The sequence below is a fragment of the Penicillium crustosum genome (genome assembly GCF_028827405.1).
Source record: "Penicillium crustosum strain IBT 35664 chromosome Unknown utg000004l_segment0_segment0, whole genome shotgun sequence".
NCBI classification, from domain to species: domain Eukaryota; kingdom Fungi; phylum Ascomycota; class Eurotiomycetes; order Eurotiales; family Aspergillaceae; genus Penicillium; species Penicillium crustosum.
The window spans coordinates 1168021-1183347 of NW_026623125.1; the positions used below are offsets into that span (position 1 = coordinate 1168021).

General features: G+C 47.2%; 5 protein-coding genes across 5 annotated transcripts; 3 read left to right on the plus strand and 2 right to left on the minus strand.

Moving 5' to 3' along the window:
* Positions 1-604: 604 nt before the first annotated feature.
* N7487_009502 (acetyltransferase SAS4-like domain-containing protein) lies at positions 605-2601 on the plus strand (the record flags this gene model as incomplete). Its single annotated transcript, XM_056877232.1, has 3 exons — positions 605-1340; positions 1402-2163; positions 2363-2601. 3 exons carry the CDS (start codon positions 605-607, stop codon positions 2599-2601), a joined length of 1737 nt encoding a protein of 578 aa, XP_056725812.1.
* A 3719-nt stretch (positions 2602-6320) lies between these two features.
* Positions 6321-6886, plus strand: N7487_009503 (DUF3807 domain-containing protein; the record flags this gene model as incomplete). Its single annotated transcript, XM_056877233.1, has 2 exons — positions 6321-6344; positions 6401-6886. The coding sequence occupies 2 exons, from the start codon at positions 6321-6323 to the stop codon at positions 6884-6886; spliced, it is 510 nt and encodes a 169-aa protein (XP_056725813.1).
* A 973-nt stretch (positions 6887-7859) lies between these two features.
* N7487_009504 (neutral amino acid permease) lies at positions 7860-9463 on the minus strand (the record flags this gene model as incomplete). Its single annotated transcript, XM_056877234.1, has 5 exons — positions 7860-8641; positions 8704-9035; positions 9090-9162; positions 9218-9231; positions 9291-9463. The coding sequence occupies 5 exons, from the start codon at positions 9461-9463 to the stop codon at positions 7860-7862; spliced, it is 1374 nt and encodes a 457-aa protein (XP_056725814.1).
* An 816-nt stretch (positions 9464-10279) lies between these two features.
* Positions 10280-11272, minus strand: N7487_009505 (HVSL domain-containing protein; the record flags this gene model as incomplete). The annotated part of the gene is made up of 3 exons (XM_056877235.1): positions 10280-10694; positions 10746-10971; positions 11026-11272. 3 exons carry the CDS (start codon positions 11270-11272, stop codon positions 10280-10282), a joined length of 888 nt encoding a protein of 295 aa, XP_056725815.1.
* A 2151-nt stretch (positions 11273-13423) lies between these two features.
* N7487_009506 (uncharacterized protein) lies at positions 13424-13971 on the plus strand (the record flags this gene model as incomplete). The annotated part of the gene is made up of 2 exons (XM_056877236.1): positions 13424-13496; positions 13559-13971. 2 exons carry the CDS (start codon positions 13424-13426, stop codon positions 13969-13971), a joined length of 486 nt encoding a protein of 161 aa, XP_056725816.1.
* Positions 13972-15327: the final 1356 nt, after the last annotated feature.

Genomic DNA, 15327 nt, shown 5'->3' on the forward strand with positions numbered 1-15327 from the left:
TGTTACTTTCTATTACCCAACATACTCCTTTGAATATCCAATGAAGCTACTAGCCTTCTCGGCCCCCTCATATATATGGGAATTGATTGGAGTTGATTGGAATCCCTGGCAATCTGGCAGTGGTTGAATTGCCGTCCCCCACACTGCCCAGGGCCGTGGGGGTATGTCATTTTCCGAGATATTGGGGATTTCGGGGATATTCTGGATATTCTCAATATTCTCAATATTATTACATTTCTAATAGAACCTACTTAGAAAACTTAACAAAGGGAATGATTAGAACCCGTAGAATCAAAGTGGAGTGATGGTTCTACATTATAGCTCGTTGTCTATGTGTCTCTGAATAGGCGATGATTCTATTAATTCTGAATAGAACAATAGAACAAGGACAAAACCATTGTGAATTTGTGAATAGAATCATAAAACAATAGATAATAGCTCATATCTTCTAATATTTATATACAAACCACCTTAAATCACCTTAAACACCTTAAAACACCTCCGCCAAGAACTTCTCGCATGCCCATAACTCATCCAATCCCTGTAAAACCTTGGAAAGGGAATATCCCCCCAATCCACCACACAATGAACTGATCTCCCAACAATGGCCCTCCTGTCGCGGTCTTCCCTCCGCTCTGTGCGACGGGCGCCCGAAGAACCTGCCGACAGTCTAGCACCGCCGACAAAGAAACCGCGCATCGAAAATCGCGACCGCAAGAGCTCCCCCGATTGTCTCGACACCAAAGATCCTACCTCAAAATCCCGTCCTACCTCCCTGAAACCCTCGCGACCGCGCACCTCCAATCGCACTCGTCGCGACTCCTCCTCGTCCGTGGACACTGTCGCCTCCTCCGTCGGACGATTGGGGACTCCGGCGACACGTACAAACGGAAATGGCATCCTCAAGACCCCACGCGTCCGCCGTGACCAAGGAACCCCCTCCGGCGCAGATCTGCTGCGCGGTGTGCATGAGTCGCCAGATCCATTGGACACGATCTCTCCAGCGCCCTCGGTCGCGAAGCAGCGCACCGTTACCCCAGCGAACGTGGTCTCGAATGTCAAGCCCACTTCACCTGTGACCCGCACGACTCGTCGCAATGAGAATAGATCGCTGGCCGACGTCGACGAGAACGCGACTAAGAAAGAGGGTGCTGTGGACGACGTGACCTCGACGCGAGAGAACAAGACCGAGGCGCCTGCCGAGCAACCTGCATCGACAGACACACGGTCGGGGAGACGGTCGTTGCGTTCAACAGATACCGGATCACGGTGCAAGAGCGAGCTTGCGCAGTATTTCCACAACTATGAACAGATTATCAGTCTGGAAGTCCCTGAACCTGGTAGGTTACTTGATACTCTGGGAGTGGATGGAGCGCATCGCTGATATTGGATACTATACAGAATTCCTCGCCGCGAAAACAACCATCACTCTCGTGGACGATCTATCGCGACCACTACCTTTCTGCTCAAACCCCGACCCTACACCTTTCGGTAACCCACTACTTAAGCTCTACGACTGTGAAAAGATCACCCTCCCCAAACCCGCATCAAACACACCTGCAATCGACCCACTGAGGGAAGAGACCTATTTCCGCGCGCATCGCAAGTTCGAGCGACAAGAGAAACAACTCCGCAATATCGAGCGCAACCGCGCTCAACATGAACAGCAAGTCCTGGAGCGCCTTCTGGACGAGCTACGCGGCCATGACTGGCTACGCATGATGGGCCTGACGGGCGTCCATGAGAGCGAGAAGAAGCTCTATGAGCCGAAGCGCGATATCTTAATCCAAGAGCTAGTCACTCTGGTCAACAAGTTCCAAGCATGGAAAGACGAAGAGCGTCGACGAAAATTGGAAAAGGAAAAAGCTCACCCGGTGCCAGGAACCGAGGTAGCATCCAATGCTCCGCCCCGACAGCACTCGCGCAAACGATCCCGTCCCGCCGAAGAGGCGGATACCTCCCCGGCACCGGGGATTGATATGCAAAGCATGCCAGATGTAGATGCAGAGCCAGATCCAGACCCAAGTGACATCGATGCCTTAGCTGCGCGCCAGCTCCACCAGGAAGCTCGCTCAGCTGGCGCTGCTAAATCGCGCAAGGCAGCCCCTGCTGCTCGCAAGTCTATCTCGAAACCGGCCCCCAATACCAACACTACCACTAACAGTACCAACACAACTATTACTACCACCAACACAAAAGACCATGAACCAACACCAACACCAACACCCACTCCCAAACGCAAAAAGCCAAACCCAACACCCACAAAGCCTCACCCACAACCCCCCGGCCCCAACACCAACAAAAACCCCAAAACCCGCCCCCAAACTCCAACAAGCCTCCCTCTCCCACTTCTGGAATCCAGCCCCACGAACCGGCCCCTTCACATCCTTCTTCCGCCAACGACACGTCCGCGATGCAGCCATCGCCGCAACAAAAGGTATTCGCCGCGGCGGGTCTCGCTCAACACTCGCATTCGGATATCAAGTTCCTGAACAGGAAGAACAGGAATTCGAGTTGCCGCCGGAGATCCTAAATGAGGATTCTATTCAGCAGTCGCAACGGAAGAGACGGAGACTTAAGAGACGGAGTCTGGGGGGTTGATTGGATGTGGTTGATTCTACAATGGTGCATGGTGCATGGTGCATACAACATGGTTGGTTCTTTTTTTTGTATGATAGCATTTTTACTAGCATGGTGTTTCTGCGGGTTACTTTTTATCTTAGTTTTTTCCGGACTGAAAGTCCGCTGGCGTTGGTGTTGGTGTTGGGTTGGTGATGGATGGGATTCATCTCTGGCTGAGGTTCGCTTTTTTTTTTTAAAAAGAAATCTTGTACACATACAATAATTAGTTCAGGGTCAATCTGATACCGTTGAATACATAGATATTATTATCTTCAATTTGGTATTACTAGTAAAACCATGCAACTTCTAGAGATTAGTAGATGTGTTATATGCAGGTAAGAATATCACTACCGCCGTTGGTGTCAAGAATGCATACGACCATTCGAAGGTGGTGGATCTGCAGAGCCGCCGAGGTGATCCTTCGCTGTACTAGCAGTGACAAGGCTTGCAGGATATGTTCCCAACACAAGTCAAGTCTGTATTGGTTTGGTCTGGGTATCGTTATGAGCTTATATGTTGGTTCACGAATTCGTGGCGTTCCTGCCATATCGGGCCATCTTTACTCTGAGACTAGGGCAGTAGAGTCTCCTGTTAGCGGGTGCAGACTTGCTGTGAATTATGTATGTGTGGACCTGACTTAAGATTGATATCTTACTCTGGCTTCTCCGACTTCGCCGGCAAAGTAGGGTTAAAGTTAAAGCATGGTGTGACGAGGACCTTGACGAGGAAGGAGGCCTGTTAGTAGACATGGGCTTAAATGGTGAAACAATTGGGTTTATGCAATTATGGCTTCAAGATTGAGTGTATATGGGACGCATGAGGGACTTCATTCTGAATTGTGCTGAAGATCTCCTCGAGCTAACTAAGTGGTTTGCTTAGATAGGACAGCATTTGGCCTGCCTATCTCTCTTTGTGAAATATGAGAGGATGTTCTGTCTCCCTGTTGTCTTGCCAGTGCGGAAAACCCATACATGGCTCACACCCGAGTGATGGTTATGATAGTATTGTCCGAGGAGAATGCATTCCTAACTCTAGCCAGACACTGGTATCACTTGCCCGGTAACAATGCCGCCGTGAAAGAACCCGTCATATTCAGTTCCGCTTCCAGGTCGGCGAGGTGAGTTTGTTGGCAATTGCATCGATGTGGTCGCAATCGCCGAGAAGGCCTGCGGTATCATATTTTCGCTTCTTGGTTTCCGTGACTAGGGACGCGATTGAGGGGCTTTGTTGTGGGTCAATGTTCTGCATGGGATGTAGTTGTCGACAGCTAAATGTGTTGCTGGATGCTGACCCTCGTTTGTGTTTATCAGTTGGACAGTCCTCGTTGGCTCAATCGGCGGGATCATGAATGAAAAAACGATGGGAAACACAAGAAAACCTTCGGTCTGATATTAAGTGGTCGTGTGTCGTTCACCGCATTTCCTCCTTAATAGATCGACTCTCCCTCGTTGTTAGCTTTTGAACCGCTCTTCAGATGGAAAGCAGCGATGTTCGTTGGCGGGGTCAAATTGACTGCATCTTTCCAGTAGGTAATGTCCTTGTGCTTGTACCGTAAATTCAACGGCCTGTGCTCCCACCGCAGTCTTAGGGACACATGGAGGAAAGCGACAAGGGAAGAAATGGAGGAAATCATCGCAAGGTTATGGCATGTTTCAACCTCGGTGCCGACATGGGATGCCTTCTAGCGTTCCCAAGACAAAATTCTCCCAGAACTGACTTGGGCCAAACCTTGGTTGAGTTCAAGAGTCGTGAGAGTGCGAGAGACAGTGACTCGGTGGAGATAGACAGCTCTTCTACATGCTATTTGATGGAGCTGTTCTTTCTCTTTGTAGTTTTGTCCGATGAAAGGTGAAGCATTGTCTCAAGGTCGATGATTGACAGCAATCGAGCATATCATTCCCATGTCATGCACATAAACACACCCGCTGGCCCAATTGTCTCATGCGTCGGTTATTTGCATGTTGGGTGGTATTTCGATGAACGAGCGCGGGACGATAAGGAATATGGTCTCCTCGTATGTGCTTAGAAAGCCATGTGAGACATTCATTGTCTCTCATGTATAGGAAAGGCTGTCCGAGAGGCATCCTTTCGATAACCTTTTCAAAGTTATGCACCACCTCTGTAACTTGCGTAGCTTGTCCCTCAAGTACAAGCATGGATACCCGGGTTCACGAGGACCGGATGAGCTTCTTCTTTCTCCATGCAGAGAGTAAAGCTCGTTGAGAATCCTTTTCATTCAGAATGTTTCTGGGACAACATGAACTTGGCCTTAGCAGTGTCGGTTGTATCAGGGCATTCGACCGTATATCTAGGAATATCCACCAAGCGTGTCATGTGGCTGGAACTGTCTTTTGTAATGACACCCAGGAGGATTATGAAATGGTGATGGTTGGTACCCATGATGTCGCGGGCGGAGCTAACGCTTCTTCCATAGCTTACTGGATCTCGTCCTCTGGCTTAAAGTATTGGCGAACGACAATGTGTCGCGTGCTCACGAACGCTGCAGATACCATGACTGAGTCGAGTGTGAAAGCAGGCACATTTTTAACGTTTTGGTCTGTTTTTCAGAGAAAGGTACCCGTTATGAGCATGGGCGCGTCTGGTCAAAGGTGAGCGATATCTTGCGACGTAAGCCGAATAGCAATCCATACCACCAACCTAGCGGCGTGGGATCCTCGGGCGTTCTATTGTTAGGCCTAGCGTGGAATATGAGGAATGTTGGTTTTGTAGTACGGTGCTTGGACCCGATCTTTTGGTGTAGCCCATCGTTGAGATTCCAGGTAGGAGAGCGATTCCTACCCTCCAGCAAGTTTGATAGTGATTTCTCCTCGTTTGATTTCTCCTCGTTTGATTTCTCCTCGTTTGATTTCTCCTCGTTTGATTTCTCCTCGTTTGATTTCTCCTCGTTTGATTTCTCCTCGTTTGATTTCTCCTCGCTAGATTGTCGTTTTTAGGGCGGACTTCCAGCCAGGATGAGGTTCCCTTTTCGAGTTTACCCTTACAGGGATGGCGACCTCGACAAGGTGGGAGAGGCAGGAGTTCGACACGTAGCGGATGTCAGTGCCAGGACTCAAAGGATTGCTGTCGAACCGGCTTATTGAAAGTAATATAGGTAGGTAGGATGAAAGAAAAATGAAGAATTGCCTAAGGAGAACTTGGACAAAAAAGCGACTGGAATTCCTCTTTCGTTTGATATACCTCTAGGGCTGTACCTAATACGTTGATTTATTATATGATCTTTGGCAGCCTTTATGAAACAACTCGCACTACGAATTTACATGTAGGTATATAAAATACCTTCCTTCGTTCTTTTTTTCAGCAACCTCATCAATGGTCCCATGATCTTCAAGAGAGCGAGTTCAAGGAACTTGTTGCACACCAGATCCCACCTTCACGGCATGATAAAGGATACGTGGTACACTCGTGCGAAAACGTATGATTTGGGGGATATAGTGTTGAAAGGATCCTTTTCTTATATAATGAGGTCTTATACAATGAGGTCATGGTTGAAGGAGAGGGGGCAAGAGGACTGGTGGTTAATATACATAGTTAGGGAGCTCTCTGTGTGTATCCAATGGAAAATCAAAACAGGTGAATAGGTGAGGTGAGAGTGATTGGTATCGATAATTACGGTAATATTACCTGTATGGTCGCGTCTTCCCGCGACACCCATCTTCCTCCGTCAACACCGGGCCACCATGCAGGTCCCAAATGTAACTCTGGTGAGTTTCTCCACCATCAGTAACGAAGATGCTCTCTAACTTCTCCGTCTATTTAGGACGACCTCCAAGCCTTCCAATCTAAGCATTTCCCAGGTCAACAACTGACCGCGCTTCCCCAAGAGAGTGACCAGAGCACAGACGAGGATCTCGGATACTACCCAGATGGAGTGAAGCGTACACTCACAGATGAGCAGATTCGGATTTTCAGACATAGTGAAATCCATGCCCTGCTCCGAGAGAAGCAGCTCAAGGATGACGAGGCGCAGTACCAAGCTCGGATGCAGTCATCTCTACTTGATGGATCAGAGGGTAAATCGGACTCTGCATCGGAGAAGCGGCCTCTAGACGCTGAGTCACAGACGCAAGGCGGAGATCAGAAGCGGTTGCAATCACAGTCACGGAAGGGGTCTAAGAGATACACTCCAGAGGACAAGCCTTCGAAGCTCCTAGATTACGGAGACGACTCTGATCAAACACCAAAGGCTAGGCCACCGTCACAAATGCCCTACCAAGGTCGCAGAATTATCTCCTACGATGACTGACCTAATCTACCTGACATACGCTATGTTCAAGTCTATTCCCCCATCTCCAGATTGAGTACCTGGTCAGAAGCCCCTGTCTTTGATCCAGTGGACAACCCAAATCTACACTCCACACAGAACCGGCCAAGCGGTAAGTTATCTAAATTTTATTCCACTGTACCCTTGCCCGTTCATGATGAATACATTGTATCATCCTTAGCCGGAAAGCCATACCATCTGCGGATGTGTGAGGCATTGACGACCTTAATCTTCTCTCTGAGGGCTTCTTCATACCTTTCAATCACATGCACACATGTTTAGTTGCGATTCTAACAACTTAACAGTTCCATTACTTCATGTCGGCTTCTTTTACGTGCCATTTTTCCAATCCGTGCAAAGGACCACCAACCCACTACTTCCACAAAGAAGTTCTCAGCAGTCACCCTCTATCGCTGGAGATCCCAAACGACATAATGATGAGATGGATTCTGCTCCCCTGCAGCTGCTGGATCTTTGACCAAAACGCTTGGTCTCGACGATTCTACCGGTATAGTTGTCAAAGAGCACACATTCCCACCGACCCGCAGCATAAAGACAAATAGAGCACCTCTCGTATCTCGTACCTTTATTCAACTTGTGCCCAGTCTTAGCCGGCATCTCCAAGCATCACAAACCCGAAGATCAACCACCTAATGCAGGGATTGCCGGGAGGTCATTGAAAACTAGGTATTACATCTGAGATCTATGACAAAGGCAAGTAGTCAAAATTTCAGCATATGATTATATTGGTACACGTCTATTTCCATGCAACGCTGTAGTATGTATATGCAAGGGACAATTAAGTATACAGGGCAAAACCAACTCAAGCAGCAACTTGAGATCGAAACAAGGTATCCAAGATATGAAAACAAATGCCCCAAATGCGAAACCAGAACGCCAGAAACCCCTTCCCAGATAGATTTTATACAAGCCAAGCTAACCCGCACACATGCAGCTAAGCATTATTCGCACAAGAAAAGCTAGCACTGCTGGGGTTATCATGAAGAGCTTTCCCGGAGACCCAAAGACCAAGACCACACAGCGCGACGCCAACAGAAATAGCAAACAAATTCAGGCAAGTAAGGGCAATCTTCTTTGGCGACGAGAACCACAGACCCTTATTCATGTACAACCAAAAGATACCACTGAAGCCGTAGGTAAACCAACTAGCAAACAACGCGGTAATCAAGCTGAGCAGGTTACTGAACACGGGGATCGCGGAGGAAATAATCCACGCCAAGATCCACAATGCGAGAGCAATACCGATCCATGATCCCGTGGCGATCCAATCGCGCTTGTGCATGCGGTCTGTGCCCTGGAAGACACGCAAATACACATACTTGAACGCGACGTGGCCGTTGATGACACCGGCGATGATGATAGTCGGCAGGGAGATTCCGTATGCGACTTTCGCGACCATCGGTGAGGCGGAGCCTAGTGCTGGAGAGGTGACACCGCTACCGGCGTACCGGTAGATCACGAGTGCGGCGGTGATGTACAGGCCCATGTCGATGCCTTGCAGGAGAAGGAGGGATTTGGTGAAATCTCTGGGGTTCTTGAGTTCGGCCATTAGACCGAAGAAGGCTGCGTGGCCGCAGAAGGCGAAGACGATGTTGCAGACTGCGGAGAAGCCGTGGAAGAGGTCTGTGTTGACGACTGCGACGACGTCTTGTCCTGGTTTTGTGATGCCGACGGCGATCATGACGATTATGACTGAGGTCATGATGCTTGCGAATGCTGGGGTTTGTTAGTTGGTGAATTCTTTTGGGATTGAGGTAGGAGGGGAGATGGAAACGTACAAACTATGGATAACCACGACATCTTTTCAAGAGTGCGAGGCAAGGAACAGAGGAAGGAGATGACCATGCCGACGATGCCGAAGACGATGGAGCAGGTGCCGTGGTTTGTGATGGTGTTCATGGCAACGGTGAAGGTCAACAGGTGGCTGGCCATGATGAAGATGAAGAAGATGATCTGTGCAGCACCGAGGAATTCTCGTCCCCATTTTCCTCCTATCACCTCACCGGCATCTGCCATCGTGGAGATGTGTGGATATTTCCATTTCATCTGTCCGATCACGTAGCCGGTGTATGTGGCCAGTGAGCCTAGGAAGACCAAGACGAGGATCGCGCTAGGGATATGGTTAGCTCCAATTCTTGCCCTGTGAGTCAGAAGGTAGCCTTACGGAAGAAGTCCCAGACCTGCCACAGCGGCGGGCAGTGAGAGCACACCCAGTGATACTGTTTCGGCGACCATCACTAATAGAATGTTAGATTGGAGGTTAATATTTTGATATAGTATGATATCACATACGCAGACCACATTGCCTAAACAAGATATAAGTTAGCCACAGAACTATTGCACATTTCGAGCTATGCAAACATACCACCACTTAAGTACTTTGTACTTGACTTCAGCGAACTCCTCGTCGCCAAAAGCATCTTGTCTGACTTTCGGAACCTCAACAAACTTCTCAGGATCAGACTGCAAGTCGGCGGGATTGACATAGTGACTCTTCTCATTGGAATCGAAATCCAAACCAGCAGGTGAAGAGCTCATAGCGAAGATATCAAAACCAGCGACGTATACCCGGGAAGTAGATATCACGTCGGGAATCGAACGAAAAAGCGGACAACAAAAGCGAATCGCTTGATACAACAAATTGAGAAGAGATAGAGATCTTAACGAAAGGAAAATAATATTAAAAAACCCTTCTAGAAAAAAAAAGCACCCACCAAGTGAGTAAATTGAAGAATAAAGAATCCGCCACCCGAAACAGATGTGGATCGCCGACCAGCGGACCGAGACGACGAATCACCTTGTCGGGACGTAATAGAAAACCCGAAAAGGACTTGGTTCGCTGGAGCCAAATGGGCAAATCTGCTGGTCAAAACTGGGGAAAAGGAAAACTTCGCTCCGATGCCGGCCTCCTATTATAGAGGCTCATACCTGACTGTTTTCTACAGTTGAAGAGTGGGATGATGAAAATCTCGAAAACCGTTAAAGATCAGAGGCGAATATTTCGGCCCACGTGTAGATTTTAGGGGAACTTTAAACTAATGAGCTTATTTTTATCGGTCTAGCCTATTAAATGATCTTGCAGAATGTCGTGCTTGCATCTCTCTGCCCTAAATTGCACTTCGGTAGATCGGGTCGGAGTTGGGTCCCTAGTTCCGGTTTCTAATTATATGACCTCATATGGATCTCTGCAGGGGGTAGAGAGGTAATTACCTCTACTTTATCTTGTTTTCGATTATTTACGAAAGGAGCTGAAGCACTGAATAAGTTCAATAGGTAGTCAACCTTAAGTTTTGGATATTCCTGCCAAAATGACCGCAAGAGCCAACATGCAATATACTGGAAGAGAACCCGATTTTATGAGCTTTTTCCTAGCGGTATACTACTGACAATGTTCCCAATTTTCGCTTTGACGCTATCGAATCTAACCCGCATTTCGTGTAAAGCGCGCAGATCTACCCCGGCAACCCGTTCACGTTCCTTTAGGCTGGGCTCTGACAAACTCCAAGCAAGTGAGATATGAAAGCACCCCGAGAAATCCTCACCGCTCAGACTGCTGCTTTTATCACGATGGGATACACTGGTCTGCTTCCCTTGTGTCGAGGGGGTTGCGTAAAGTGGTGGCTGGCCAAATCGAGCAAGAGTGTCATTTGATAGCTTCAAGAGGCGGTTCAGACCATCATGGCTCGGTCTCTGCACGCCCAAGACAAGAAACCAGCGTGTTTTTTCATAGTTAGATGACCAGTATAAAGTATCTGGTTTCACGTCAAATCTAGTTCGAGTATTAGAGAATAATTAAGCAATTTCCAAGTTGGCCACATACGATAAAACATGTGAGTCGTGAATAGCCTTTTGTAGCGCCTCAGTGAACAAGACACGCTGCTCGGTGCGAAGAATCACCGGCCGAGACAGGCTGATATGAAGGGGTAACTGGGCACCGAGATCGCTATGCAGAAGACTGTGCACCGTGGGGGCCTTCTCATCTGGCACATTCCCAGACTGAGAAATGACATCTGCAAGGAGCGATAGCTCGTCTTTCCCCGGGTACCCTGTCAAAGTTAGCCCCTTGTACGGGTCGCATGAAACCAAGGCCCAGCACTTACATTCGAGGTAAAGATGTGTTGGCCAGTTTCCTTCCACATGGGGAATTACGCGCGTGCGGCCGCCATGAAGGCTGGGATCATCTTGCACGCTCACACGTGTGCTCGAGGCATAGAGGTTGTGGAATGATGCAGGTAAGGGCGGTAGCGATGGGCCTGGATTGATGTTGTGCCGGGGTTTCTTAGCTGGAGGGAGAGAAGATCTAGATTCTGAGTCGGATTCCGAATCAGAATATTGTACTAGAGGCATCTCATCCGATGTGACAGGGGAGTTGTTTTGTTGATGGAAGTCTGGTTTCTCAGATGTGGGGCAAGTTAAAGTTGGGAGCCAATCATCGTTTTCAATTTCATCTATAAATTTATATTTTATGTTTTTTGGCACTTCTCTACTCTTACATCGTGTGCCACTAGGTTACAGGACTGAGAAATCTTAGTAATGTAATGTTTGGACTGTACTTCTGCTATAATTACATATCTCAACTGCCTCACCCCTCGAGTGACGGTGCACAAGAAAAGGCCACCGGTCATTATATTATCTCAGTCGTGAATGTGATCATCATCCCAGGTTTCTACTACCATAATGGTGCGTTTGTGCACCCTACCCCACACAAACGAGTAATCCTCAATCTAAAACATCACTCCTGTGTGATGCAATTGTTGTAGGTGCACCAACACGCTGGGAGCGAGAACCCCGCAAACCAGCCCATAGCATGAGATGCATATTCCCGAGGGAGAATATAACTTGAATTATTAAATTGTGCTTATAAAATACTTGATTCGCCGGTCACATCAACTGACCGGCAAATCTAGGCATTGTGCCTAGAAGTAAATTTCCAGCACTTTAATACTTCGAACCTTGTAGGACAGAACTTTTGTCCATCCCTGAGAAGCTTACGCTTCCTTGTCTAGCACAAAGCAAGATACAATCTACGGCCAATCAAATATATGCCGAGCAAGAATACGGTGAGCGAATGCTTCTAGAATCCTCGGTTTGTGGGACGTAAACTCGGATCTTGCATATCAAGACGACTGTAACTGCTGCCCCTGTTTCACACAGTGAGGAATATCTCGAAGGTTTGAGTAATCTCTGACTAAATTGGTGCTTCATAAATCTACCGCTGGTTGCCGTGATTAAAACTCTACTGCAACTTCGGCTGCTGATCGTTGTGGGCACCTAGGAGGTTGTGAGTGGAGTGGAATAGGTTACAGCGGATAGGGAGGCAGCTGGGGCGATGGTGGAGGATGGGGTCGTGGTAGATAAGGGAATTCTGTTCCACACTTCCAAGGCATCTTCCCTTTTTATCTCGATCTGCTATTTGATGGTTGAAGTGGAAAGAGCAGACCTGGAATACGGAGCTTGACGGGCAAAGATACATGTATATATCGTTGAAGACTGGAATACTATACTCGCGACAGATATACCCAATTTACTCTACTACGCTAAAGCCAGTAGTAACAGCTCGTTCGACTGTTCCTATTAGCCTAAGAGCGATTTGTTTGTCCCACTCCAATATTAGCTCTACCTCCCGCCCAGGGATAATACAGTGAGAAACCCCAATTTCTCTTCTTTTCAAGCAACAACTTGCGTATTACGAGGAATTACTTAGTGGTAAACATACTTCAAACATATGACAACAACTGCATGTAGATGTATGTATGTGTCATTTTCAACCCCCCAAAGATATTGATTCGGTTAACGCTGGTCGCTCTTGGGGTACCACTGTCATCATCAAATGCACTGAAGATATTCTGGACGCTGTGCAGTGCGACTAGGTGGTGCAATGGTAACCTGTCTGCGGGACGTTAATCCTCGCATGGGGAGCTCTTTGGGGGTCGCCGTGTTCTCATCCTAGCCTTGGCGGTTGTTCTCCTTTTGCCAGCAAAATGGCGTAATGGTAGAGTCATTCTGTATGGAATTTGACGAAAGATGTACATAATAGAGCGATCAACACAGAACGATATGGAACGATATGGAACCCCACATCATCATTTTTAGTGAGACAGCATAGACAAATCCCGTGCATTAACTATCAAAAATAAATACCCGGTCATATCCTAATCACAACGGTTGGACGACATGCTTAACTGCAAATTTAATTGATATGTACTACCACCGGATCAATGACCAGGATAAGAATCGGACTTCATAGACGAAGCACCTCAATCTCTCAAATGATCTATCACTGGCTGGATCTATTTCGCATGTAAAATTCAAGGAGTAGTTTGAATATAAATAAATGCCATTATTCGCCTTTCTTGGACCATTCGATCTCAACGACTTTCTATCCAAATCAACTAATAAAACAAACAATCTAGTCAGCACTACCTTCGAGTTCTCTGCTAATATAAACCTTCAGCTAACCAGACAGGTGAGCAACAGCTCAAGCTCAACAAAACAAAGATGAAACCCAGCATTATTCTCACGATCATTGGCCTGAGCCTTACCGCCATTGCGGCCCCTACTCCGGGAAACTGTACGCAATTCTTTCCCTCCAAGCTAATAAGAATAATTCCTAATCAAACTGAGTTGATGAAGACCTTGGAACTCGTGATGTCAATGCCGACGATTCCAATCCTACTCCTCCAACCCCTCCGACCCCTCCCACACCCCCTAGTGCTCCCCTTATTCCAGCTCCTGCTACCCCTACAAACACACCTGGAAAAGTCCCTGGCAATTACCCTCTAGTCCCAGCTGCTCCACTAACTCCCCCGACTCCTCCTACCCCTCCTTCCCCTCCATCTCCTTACGTTGGTCCTGTCAATGCACCCGGATATCCTTATGTCAATGCTCCACCGACTCCCCCAACTCCCCCCACTCCCCCTACCCCTCCAAGCCCTACTGGTCCTATGTATAGTCCGGTTTTCGGTTCTAGAAACTACCCAAATGCCCCTGCTACTCCCCCAACTCCACCAACTCCTCCCACTCCTCCCACCCCTTCTGGGGTCTGAAATGGTGATGTGCTTGGAAAGTAGCACTAGGTGACGGTGGTACTGCCCATGCTAATAAGGATAGTGAAGATGGATGCATGGTACTTGATGCTTGGTGCTATATGTGAGTTGTGATTGAGCCTACACAAACTGCGGACACTCTTTAAGTTATATCTTAGTATAATGAATCAATGATCGAAGTTTCAGCTCTATAGCTATGTGAGAATGTTGATTGTTCATTAAAACGCGATACTGAACCAGTCAATGCTCCGGGGTTGCTATTGTAATTCCATCTTCGTTGCCCGCTCCAACTTGGGAGGGTGGCAAACCTACCCCGGACGATGTTCCTCCTCTGCTTTGTGGTGTTATACAGTCACTTCACATACAATTTTAATATCATCATTTATTTATCATCTAGTCCCTTATACATGCGATAAATTATGTCGTGGGCTGGTCAAAGGGGGAAAAGCATTATCATTGGTTGATCGGAAAGTCACTCTACTATCAATATCAACTACTGTTGGGTGATGAGAAATGGTATTGACTCATTGCCCCACTAAATGAATGCCAAAAGAATCCAAAGTCTCAATTGGCTATATTCTATACATTTGTAGCTATGATTGAGACATCGGATCCAGAATGTATGTGTGCATGTAGGATAATGAAGAGACTGGACTTAAATAGTAACAAGGAGTAAAAAGCGGTGAAAGACAAGATACTAAAAGAAAGAAAATTTGGGATTGGCCAAGAGAGGGTGTGTAGATCTAGACCAGGCCAGGGGTATATGCCAAACTGAGTGAGACTGGTGAGCCGCTCCCCCTAGCGGATAAGCTTAATCCATGAACGAGTCATCGCCCGGGAACTCCGGGAATAGATATTCGGCTGCTCTTTTTTTTGATTAATAAGTGAAGTAAGCCATCTTGGCTGGATTGCTAGAATGACGATTGGAAAATAAAAAGAACCAGAAAGAAATATATATATTATATATGTAGAGGCAGATCAGGTAGAGATGTCGTCATAGGAGTCGATCGGTACGTGGATGTGGAAGTCTCGGATGTGGGATGCAACATGGGCCTTGCATAGTTTTAGTCTTTAATGCATGGTGAATCATGGGATTTATTTTCAAGAATAACTATAGAATTTTCTAATCTATAATGTAGTTCAATTCTTTTTGCTTGTGAAGTTGAGTGTGTAGAATATAGGATGATATCACCAACTCCATACTTCGTAGTATCCGTTTACCTATCGGCACTCGGCAGCCTCAATGAACTAAGCCCAACGTGTTGACCCACATGATTTTTTATTCGAAGTGCTAATTGGTAGATGTATAGTAACTGAAAAGTTAATAAAATACTAAGCCCACTTTAGAGATGACTA